The sequence below is a fragment of the Tachysurus vachellii genome, chromosome 21, assembly GCF_030014155.1.
Source record: "Tachysurus vachellii isolate PV-2020 chromosome 21, HZAU_Pvac_v1, whole genome shotgun sequence".
Classification (NCBI taxonomy): domain Eukaryota; kingdom Metazoa; phylum Chordata; class Actinopteri; order Siluriformes; family Bagridae; genus Tachysurus; species Tachysurus vachellii.
Window position 1 is genome coordinate 13277425 of NC_083480.1, and position 11292 is coordinate 13288716.

An 11292-nucleotide genomic window follows, 5' to 3' on the forward strand; every position below is an offset into this window, starting at 1 on the left:
AAAGAAATGTATCACCTTTGAATATTCATGTCAGTGGGCTCTCCTAAATGTTCTAAGAGTTTTTCTAGCCATTTCTTAGAGCTGCTCCATCTCTTACCTTCCCAAAGCCGCATGAATAAAGGCAAGGTCTCTAAAAAAAAATCGACACTTCTTCTGCTGCATTTCACCTCACCTCTGATCGTAATGATCTACTTCTGCTAAGAGCAGGGGTGTCCAATCTTATCCTCAAAGGGGCCAGTGAGGGTGCAGGTTTTCATACCAGTCAATCAGCCAAACCCAATCCCACCTGTTTAATCAGTTAATTTTGGCTTTTCATTAGACTCCGGTGAGGTCTCTGTTCGGTTGGAATAAAAACCTGCACATTCTGGCCGTTTTTCCAGGTAAGATAAGCAGCAGCTTCTCCTTCTCCTACTAGGACACCCTAAGATTTTCCCAAAAATATGCCCAAATCTTATACTTGCTTCAGTGCACACTCACATGAACACTGAAGAGTACTTGTGTATTAAGAATGCTGCTGTAACCCTAAAAAATGTCCCGTGTAACCCTTTTTAAGTCTAATTCCTGTCAGGTTTTCTTCCTTCATGTCATCTCAGGGAGTATGTTTTAAGCGATATCTAGATATGTAGACACGTAGAACGACCGTCTCTATGCGTATTCATAGTATAAACATAAAATATTATAGCAGCTTTTAAATAGTTCAAATATTAAAACAGTTCATTTTTGGAATTTGGCTTAGAAAGCCAAACCGAGGGCACAGGAACAGGACAAGCTGAAAGAACGTCACCTCCACATTGTTTAATTTAGGAACATACACAAACTTGAGGATGAAACAAATCAGATAACAAAGCATGGGATTAAACAAGACAACTAATAAAATTACATCTTTAAGCAAACTTTAGTTAAAACTCAAAGTCAGTTGGTTTAATGGGGGTAAATACCCAGAGGTTTGCACTGGTGGGGAAAATATTCAAAAGCTTGCAGAGTGCTAAAGCTGGAGGATCAAACAAATATGAATATAGAAGAGTAGCTTTGATTGATCTTACACCAGACTTCGGTACATGTGGATGATGTAATGCTGAGGAAGACAGTATGAAAGCAGTGAGTGTGTGGGAGATACAGGGGTTTGATGGCAGCATTAGGAAAGCACTAAACATATGAAGTCAGCAGGATCATATCAGCTTTCTTCATATCCTGGAACAACATGTGATGTTCCAGCTGGTCCTGCTAACCTGTTTACATTGGTCAAGTGATCCGGAAAGAATTTGCTGTGGGGCGTGTCAGACTTCAGTCAGTCAATCAAATCATGAAGACTGACTGGATCATATTTTCCTTAGTCAACACTAGAGGATGAAAAAAGAGGAAGCTGCTTCAGATCAACATGTTCACTCTTGTTGTACTTCACACATTACACATTCAGCTCAGGCTTTTACTTTTGCCTAATCTGGGAGGAAACATCATGGAGGAAGCCTATAATTAGCCATGATTTGTTTGAAAACATGCCTGAAGTTATACTTTAATACAATTAAAGACTATTGAAGACCAAAATGAAAAGTAAGCATGATGCATAAGTGCAAAACAAAGGCTTGTCTTTACACGAAGCTGAAAATGCAATCACACTCTCTCTGATCTAGGGCTATTATGCATTAAGTACCACAGGCTGAGAGCTTTGCCGGGATCACTATTCCTATTCAATCCATGGCCACATGATCAAGGACGTCGAGATATAAACGACAAAGCAGATGATGAGTATTCAAAAGAGTTTGATAAACTGCCTGTGAGTTTTTGAAATCACTGATTGGTTTCAGACGTTACAACATTACAACACCTCTTCAGCTATTCACTAGAAAATCTATCATGACTTTCTAAGTACAGACATACAGAAAGACAAGCTCTATTCATCATCGTTAAGACCTAAATTTAGCATACCTGCTTAACAGTTTCCCACGATTCTGGGGAACGTATTACCATCGTTTAGCTATGTCTGTTCAGGAGGACTCTCCTGAATTTAAGTTTAATGATAATAACAATATTCTTCATAATCCTTCTTGCTCACAAAACAAAACAGAAATATCTGTTTACTTACTAACGGGATTCACCTGATGGTTTCCATTTAACATTTTCACAAGCTATAATGGTTTTAATGGTTTTTGAGTGTGTATTAGATATTGCTTAGATTATTTAGATGTTTAGATTGTCAGATCCAGTATATATACAGGGTATATTTATCAGATATGGTGCTGATCTGATACCGAAAATAGTGGATCGGATTTTAAAAGGAAAACGAAGATCCTGGGATCTGATCCTGGAATTAGATTTGGAAAAGATTTTTTGGATCTGTTTTACAAATAAAGAGACTTAACTGTATTTTTTTTGTTAGGATTGATTTAATTCTATTTATGTTTGATACTTTATTATATTGGGTAATTACATTACGACTGAATATTAAGTTATATTTGCAATGTATGTGATTTTTGTGATGTAAATGGTGTGTCTTCATTTTGTAACGTTTAATTTTATTTAGAAATTTAAAACATTCGACTTTTTATTATAACTATTAACTAAATTAAATATTTTTCATTTTGATCTAGATATGCTGTCTCTCTTTACACAGCCTGAAATGCAGCATTATACTGTATAAAAAGTCCACAAGGTCCATTAAATCACAAGTGAACCACAACTTATTACAATAATGTTACCATCAAAGGCCATTAGACTTTTGAATCCCATTAGAAAACGATTAAGCACATCTAAAATCAGTCACGCAATACCTGTTAAACCATTAGGACCCATTAAACTGTGATACCCACCCGTTACACAAAAATAACATTACACAAGAACTAACAGAATCCTGAAAAGATTTCCATATTTTTTTAAGCAGCGGTTTGCTGAATAAAACAAGAAGGACATGGGCCGTCTAGTGAGAATGCTTTTCTTTGCAACATGGAATCGTGCATTATAATAAGCCGTGGTGCGAGTGTGGGAGTGTGCAAGACAGAGGCATAGTGCATATCATAAAACAGTAGAAATGTGTAGATGATTTTGAAGAAGGAAATATGAGGGGGAATGAAGCAATGCTCCGGCCCGTGGAAGGTCGATTCACTTCACTGAGCACATTATTGGCTAACACCCATTTGCTGATGGTCCGTCTCTGCTTCTTCCTCTACGTCTCCATGGTACTGCTCGTACGTGTCGTCATCAATGTCTGGAAGACCCAGGAGCTAGAAAACAATGTTGTTTTCATTCCATTTTTTAATCAAACTCATATACATATTGTTATACATATTGTATTCATATGGTCACTTTAAGATCAAATGACATTAAATTTTTATGACTGAATGTGACACGTTCGTTTTTACACAACTTCCTGATAATTTCAAGATCTGTGTGACTGAAATATAGTATTTGAGTGTCTCTGAGCACATCTTATATTTCTCTTATAGATGCTTTTTTATTGTTGTTGTTTTTTATAGGATTCTTCAGTGTCACAGCTTTTGTATGTAGCATTCAGGAAGATTTCCCCTACAGGAAAGTCTTCAGGACACAGAAGAAAGAGAAAAAAAGAGCGACGCAGGTGAGGAAAAGACTACTTAACTTAAATGAGAACATGAAGATGTTTTGCAGATGTTCCTCAACATTAAATTGTAGTAATTATAAATGATTAAAGGTAAAATATGTTATTCATCAATGATTTTTTAAGGGTAATCATCTCACATTGTTGTGACAAGGAATAAAACGGTTCATGATGTGCTGTTAGTGGTAAATAATCAGGGTTATAATGGTGAATCTGCTTCATGTCGTTGATTATTAAAGAGCCTATAAAGGTAAAGAGCTTTTCTCATCCTATCTGGCCTCAGAGTCTTAGAGCTGATCTAAAATCAACTCAGACTCAGAATTTCATTCCAAGTAAAAAAATTAAGGCACAGATTTATTTTCCTTACACATTTTATGTTAGATCCATTGCATATCCGGTGCAATGAGAATAGTAAGATGTGGGTTTTTAACTTCTCACCCTAACCACATCACAGCCGTACATCTGTCAGCACAGAATGTGAGTAATAGCTACAAAAACAGCAAGAGCTCTGCGACTGTCCTCTTTTTGCCTTCTCATCCTGATCATGAGCTGAAGACAAGCTTCAGCTGACTTCCAAAACAAGTCATGTGCTACTAAGCTGTTTATGTCATCACTACTGTAATGCAGAATTGGCAACAAATATGGCTGGTGTTGTTGTTGATGCTGACAGAGATTCGGTCACACTAATGAGTGTTTTCAGTCACTTGCATTACAAACATGGGTGTGAACGAAGAAGACTGAATTAAACTGTGCTCACTCTGTGTTTTTATAGACGGCTAAGCAGATATCTAAGCATTTTAGTTGAATTCACTGTGCTGGTGTGTAAATCTGACCATTTTCTCAAAAAAAAAAAAAAAAAGCTTTTATTGAATGCCCAGAGGTTACTGTGGAGTTAAGACTATATGCTCACTTTTTCCCATTACATGACAACATTAAATCACTTGTTTGGTAGTTGTTTGGTAGATCCCTGTTTGATGAAGTAGGACTGATCCGCAAATCTCACTAGCGGCAAAACAAAAACACAAGAGCAGCTTACCATGTGACATTGTCACTACTGGGAAACTATAAAAATAGCAATAAGAGATAAAGGTTAAAGGAATACTGGTTACGGAAATGCAGCTAGCAAGAATGGTCTGTTCTGCAAAAAAGAACTGGAGGTTTGTAGAATAAAATCAAATCAAGCTGTTTATACTGTCTTGTGCCTGGAAACATGCTGTGTTTGTTTTTGCTGCTCCTAATAGCGGTTTTAGTACGACATGTCAAATCATAGATACTTAAAATTAATCTACAAATAGGAAACCGTGAAGTGTGCTTTTGGTTTTAGGTGTGTGTGTGTGTGTGTGTGTGTGTGTGTGCTTCAGACATCACTCACAGGTCTGAAGGATCTGAAGACTTTTTCAAGGACCTCCAACAGGGTTTTGTGTCCACAGGAGGAGATGTAGTCCTGTGCCAGCTGCAAGAATGGCAGGCAGTCCTCGCTCTCACTCCACACATGCTACACACACACACACACACACACACACACAGTCATCACATTACTCAGCAAATACACATTACCCTGATATGCAAGTAGAATCTAGAGCGTTTTAGATCAAGCTTCAGGTGAAAATGTATATTTTAAAGCACACTATGAATAAAAATAACAAATGAAAATAATACTGCTGTACTCTACAATGACAATAAACCTTGCAATATATTAAACCCAACTGGCTGTAATGGGTCACAGTCTGTTTTGCGTTAACTTGACCAGAGTAACTTTTTAGTTCACCTCAAGCTTCAGGGTTTAATGAAATGCATTACTTCACCAGTGATTACTGAACCACATGTTGTGAAGCTACACCGGTCAAATTAAGCATCATTTCAGAAAACAAGTTAAAGCCCATCTTGATTAAAATGGCGCTGACGAATTTCCAGTACAAATTAGACAGTGTTGTTTTGTTCAAACAAGTGTCGTTTATCTTATCAACAATATTCCACACTGTGCAGATGAAAATCCTTTAGCCAGGGCTGTACAGAAACACACCATATCAGAAATGTACATACACCACATATATAAATATTATTTCTATTCTGTCTAAACAGACTGAACGGAGGTGTGATAGACTGACTAGACTAGACCTTTTTTTCACATGGCATCTGGTTAAGACTAGATAAACAATGTATTTGAGTTATTTTTACTTTCATGCAGGTGAGTTTACAGATCTGAAGCTCATGGGACATTGCATTCATTAATGCGAGAATGAACAATGCAGTTATATTTACAGCATTTATGGTGCTCATTCACTTATCCTTAGTAATCGCCTGGTCACTGTAACGCTGGTTTGAATTTGGCTCTTGTTTTGTTTGCTTAAATTTAGTGCATGTGCAGGATTTCGAAGAATAAAAACAGACCCATGTAAAACTGCACTACAAAAAAAACGAAAGATTAGGCCAAACTTAAATATGAATAAGAAATACAGATACAAATATTTGGAAATGTAAACAGAAACAGACACAGAAAGTGTTATTGTGTTACTCCCCTATATAAAATTACATAATGTACGTGAGCACTATAATATCCATTCCACTTATTTCCTCTTTATTTACTTTTGATATATACTCTACGACAAAAAGTATATAGACAACTTGACCATCACACCCATCTGTGGTCCCAGACTGATTCCAAAAACATCAGAAGCACTCAATTGTCTAGAATGTCTTACAATTTTCCTTCACTGGAACTGAGAGGCCCAAACCCTGTTCCAGCATGACAATGCCCCTGTGCACAAAGCACAGAGCTCCATGAAGCATGGTTTTGCCAAGGTTGGAGTGGAAAAACTGAACAGATCTGCACAGAGCCTTGACTCTGAATCAACCACCACTCAACACCTTTGGGATGAACCAGAAACACAGACTGAATCCTCACCCAACATCACTGATGCTCTTGGGGTAGAATGATCCCCAGAGCCAAGCTATATATATATATATTTGTATATAGCTCTAATGGTTCCTCACAGTATGGCAGTAGAATAGCCCCTTATATTTTATTTTAATATATGATTAAAGTACTTCATACATTACACAGTTACAGATACAATTTGTGTGTGTGTACATATATATATATAAATATATATATATATATATATATATGTATATATATATATATATATATATATATATATGTGTGTGTGTGTGTGTGTTTATATATATATATGGTTCCTCACAGTATGGCAGTAGAATAGCCCCTTATATAACTATTGTATTTTATTTTAATATATGATTATATTCATATATTCAGGGGGCACGGTGGCTTAGTGGTTAGCACGTTCGCCTCACACCTCCAGGGTTGGGGGTTCGATTCCCACCTCCGCCTTGTGTGTGTGGAGTTTGCATGTTCTCCCCGTGCCTCGGGGGTTTCCTCCAGGTACTCCGGTTTCCTCCCCCGGTCCAAAGACATGCATGGTAGGTTGATTGGCATCTCTGGAAAATTGTCCGTAGTGTGTGACTGCGTGAGTGAATGAGAGACTGTGTGTGCCCTGCGATGGGTTGGCACTCCGTCCAGGGTGTATCCTGCCTTGATGCCCAATGACGCCTGAGATAGGCAAAGGCTCCCCATGACCCGAGGTAGTTCGGATAAGCGGTAGAAGATGAATGAATGAATGAATTAAAGTACTTCATACATTACACAGTTACAGATACAATTTACCTCATTTTGTACATGATATTAGCATCTTCAGTATTCATCTTCCTGTCATGTTCCTTACCATGCTGTTTGGTTAGAGGGCACACTCAACTCTTATCACTGGTGCATTCAAATGAACCTCTTAAACTCACAGAAGAGGTTTAGACTCACATTCCACACTTTAGTACTGAATAATGCATCATAATTCATGAACTCATTCAGTCATTGATTAATCTGCTTTTAGATGAAGAACTTCAACAGTAAACCGAGGTCAGACTTTAAAGGGGTTATCGTACTGGCACTTATTCTTTCTTCCACTGCTGACTATAGACATCGAACTGAATACGCAGGCTAATCTAGAGCGATTGATTACATTTTTAATTTTGATGTTCTAAGCAGATCACAGAAATGTAAGTAGCGAGCTAGCACTAGCTATTCATTTGGCTGAAAAGTTAGGTTTGAGTACCTTAAAACAGCCACCTGCAGAGATAAATGTCATACTCAGTGCCAGCTCAGATATCCTAAACAATATTTATATGTGCTGGCTCAGAGTGACTCGTGCTGGAATACTGACTAAGGCAAAAGAACAGGCATTATGCCAAGCCACTGCATCCTGGTGCAGCTCACAAATATTCCTGTATTAGTGCCTCAGCATTAGCATTAATTTGATTGTCTGAACCAGCCTGTTATGGTTATGGTTTATACCATAAGCATCAAACCTGATTGTTAATTTTCTATAGCAGCAGCTAGACGGCTCCAAATCGCATGTCTATATCAATTTTTCCACAATAACAACTATGTTATTTATAAAACTATGTTATTACAGAAAAAACCATTGAATAATTTATATGGTGAAGCTGTCTGTAAGGAGATTTTATGGTAGGAGACGTTTATGGTAGGCGTCTCCAATGTCAGCGTGTTGTGACAGACTGTCAGTTTTCCACCACAGGAAAGTCTTTAGGACAGAGGAGGTTTCTCTGTAACATGACAAGCTGTTATTTTGTTCCTTATTAACTTAAAAAAAAAGGGGGGGGGGAAGAAGTAAATATAGGAAAAAAGCCCTGATTTGTAGATAGGCCATAACATTAAATTAAAAATATGTGTCATTGAGAAATAAAAAAATAAATAAGTGTAATTCTCGGTAAAGTGCTGAGGAATAAAACATATTGGCACAAGATGTGTTGGGAAAAAAATCAACTTCAAGGTGGTAGGAGTAACTCCACCTTGCTTCAAGGTACTTCACACCAAGCCAGTGTTGATTATTTTCCTACAACCGTATGCCCCCAAGTGTTTTATAATCTGGTACACTCTTACACACATTTTCCACCAAAAAGAACCGAGTGCTGGTTCAGAGCTAGCACTGGTGCTGGTTCAAAGTTGGTTCCACTGGCGAACCTTCTAAGAACCGGTTTGCCTTTCCACCGGCTAGAGAGCCATCAGAGTGCCGAGTCTGATGTCACTATATACGTGTCACGTTACACAGCAACTTTAGCGCAGCAGCGGCAAACACAAACACAACATCAACAATGGCGGATGTTGCTTTACTGTTAATGCTCATGGCTTTGTGAAACTTCATTGGCATCCATTGCAATCATTGCAATCATTGCAATCTCATCTCCCACTTTTAGGCCTCATGATTTCACCACTTCTTTATAATATCAATATAATGTATCAAACTGATCAGTTCTTAGGTTAGTAAATTCAAGCTTGTACATTAAAGTGGAAGAAAACCTAGAACAAAGCTGTATTTATATCTTGAGTCCTGAATCTTCTGTACCTCTTTTGTTTCTCAGACCATTCTGAATTGAATATTTCAATCAGAGGAAGCACCAGAGTAACTGGGAACATTAACCGGTGCAGATTTAACCTTTTAAGTTGCTAGGTCCTGGTGATGGATCATATCATGGGGCTTTGTGGGTTAAAACCCAGTCACACTGCACTGCCACATCTTTGAAAGTAAGCCCTTTAAAAGGATACCATCCGCTTAACCCACATATTGGAGTGTTCTCATAAAGACATGAGATCCCCGTAATAATAAATACTTGGCTAAAAAGTCAGTAACTCTTAGTTACTATTATGAAAACTTTATGGTCGGTATACATTCACAGTATGGGGTCTCATTACAGGCATGATACTATTATGTATGTTATGAAAGACTTAGTCTAGCAGGCTTAAATATTTTAGCACTTAGCACATTTTCACTTTACACTGCGACCTAGAAGGAAATCAGCCTTTACTTTCTAGCACTGTGTGTATTTTATTTATGACCATGTATTTATACTTAAGGTGTTCTTATTTCCACAAAAAAGTTCACAATTAACAAACATTATTCACCTCTGTTCTGTTGAATTGTGTTTTAAGACTCATTACACAATTGGTTCTTTACATTTCCTTAGAAGATTTATAGTGTCTTGTTTTTTTCCCTTACAGATGGACGTATTATATCGAAGTAAAGGTGCTGGATATTCAGATCCATTTAAATACCCAAAATTCTGTTTATTTTACACCAGCTGGTTCTGGCATCTGGAAGCCATGGCAAAAGCACTTGGTGCTTTGGAGGATTCTTGGTGTGAGGTCTATGGATCTTTGTTCATTTCTGTCTCTGATTCTCTGATCAGTACCAGTAACTGGACACTACAGATTTATGAGCACTGGTGTCCATGCAGCATTATACTGGTTTAGTGGAAGGTTTAAGCATGTTTTCAGAGGTGCTGCTACAGCCCGATCACACGAAAGTCAAACAATTGTTTTATTCACTTTGATTCAAATAAAATTGTAAGAAAAGATTCTGATCCATGCTAATATAAAAATGAATGCCATCCTTCTGGTAACCTGTTAGAGCAAGTGGCAGCCAAGCCAACACCTGATACTGAGACCTGCTGCTACAGTGGATCACATCACAGAAAGGAGAAGGGAGAGGAAAGCGAGCACTTCACTCTTATAATCAACTATTCATGCGGCTATGACAGGACCAGCGAGGAAACATTAAACCTTTTAAACCTTTTGCTGACACAATGCCTCTGTACGCCGTCATCCAGTCTGAAAATGGCGCAGTGATAAAGCTTCATTACCTGCGCAACCTATTTGATCATCTTGGCATGAGAATAAACCTGACCATAATGCAGCACGGGTGATATTTTCCATTATATTTGATTTTCTGGTGCAGATTAATCCAAAGACTCAACACGCCCATGCACAATCATAGACAGGCCTACACACTCCCTCTGTACCCTCCTGCCCTCCCCTTCCCGCACACACACACGCTCACACACGCGCGCGCAACTGCGTTCTTCTCCGTACTTACAAAAGTGTCGGTACCTCCTGTCACGTTGTCGGGGCAGAGCACGTAAAACGAAATGCCAGGCTCGGCGTAGAAGTCCATCCGGCGTTCGTCCACCTCCTCGGCGAAGATCAGCTCGAACGGGTTTCCTGAGCACCATTTTTCCGCCGCGTCCACCAGCTGCTTGAACTCCATCCTGCCGCAGCGTAACGGCGCACCTGCGCAGCAAAGCTCAGCCTCCGGAACAATATATTACGCACAGATCTCCGCGCTCTCGGACTCCTAAATCATCCGCATGGTGCTTTTATTATTATTAGGTTGTTTTTTTTAAGGGGAATGGGGGCGTATGTGATGGGAGGTAGATTTCGACTCTAGCACAATTGCATCTTGGCCCTGGCCTCCGTTCACTTCGCGCGTTCCCGATGAGCGAAATAAACCGACTGCGTCTCCTGGAGTTGCGCGTTCACGCCAGAACCGGCGCGATGTGACGTTAAGGTGAATGCGCGATCCCGACACAAAGGGCCCGCGCACTCATCAGTTCGCACTGATGAATGGGTACTTAAATATTCCCATCTTTATTTAAGAGTCATTTCTATCCATCATTTATTGTAGAACTACTCTACAACACACCTAGTGTACAATATCTCAATACTGAAGCCGGTATGTTGCTATGCAAATCAACACTCAATACATTAATGGAAAAGCACAACAATAGGTTATAAAATACCCAGTGTTTTTTTTTTGTTTGTTTTTGTTTTTCCATGTTTATGGCAATACATA

General features: G+C 38.6%; 1 protein-coding gene across 1 annotated transcript; it reads right to left on the reverse strand.

The window, feature by feature from the left end:
* Positions 1 to 855: 855 nt before the first annotated feature.
* Positions 856 to 11097, reverse strand: mturn (maturin, neural progenitor differentiation regulator homolog (Xenopus)). The gene is made up of 3 exons (XM_060897348.1): positions 10537 to 11097; positions 4944 to 5066; positions 856 to 3218 (listed from the first exon to the last, which is right to left on the reverse strand). The coding sequence occupies exons 1-3, from the start codon at positions 10705 to 10707 to the stop codon at positions 3114 to 3116; spliced, it is 399 nt and encodes a 132-aa protein (XP_060753331.1). The 5' UTR covers positions 10708 to 11097; the 3' UTR covers positions 856 to 3113.
* Positions 11098 to 11292: the final 195 nt, after the last annotated feature.

Excerpts from the sequence above, each read along its gene's own strand:
- mturn (XM_060897348.1), bottom strand. The coding sequence starts at position 10,707 with ATGGAGTTCAAGCAGCTGGTGGACGCGGCGGAAAAATGGTGCTCAGGA. Across the intron at positions 5,067-10,536 it reads CAGGAGGTACCGACACTTTT|CATGTGTGGAGTGAGAGCGA; the intron begins GTAAGTACGGAG and ends GTGTGTGTGTAG. Across the intron at positions 3,219-4,943 it reads TCTTCAGATCCTTCAGACCT|CTCCTGGGTCTTCCAGACAT; the intron begins GTGAGTGATGTC and ends ATTGTTTTCTAG.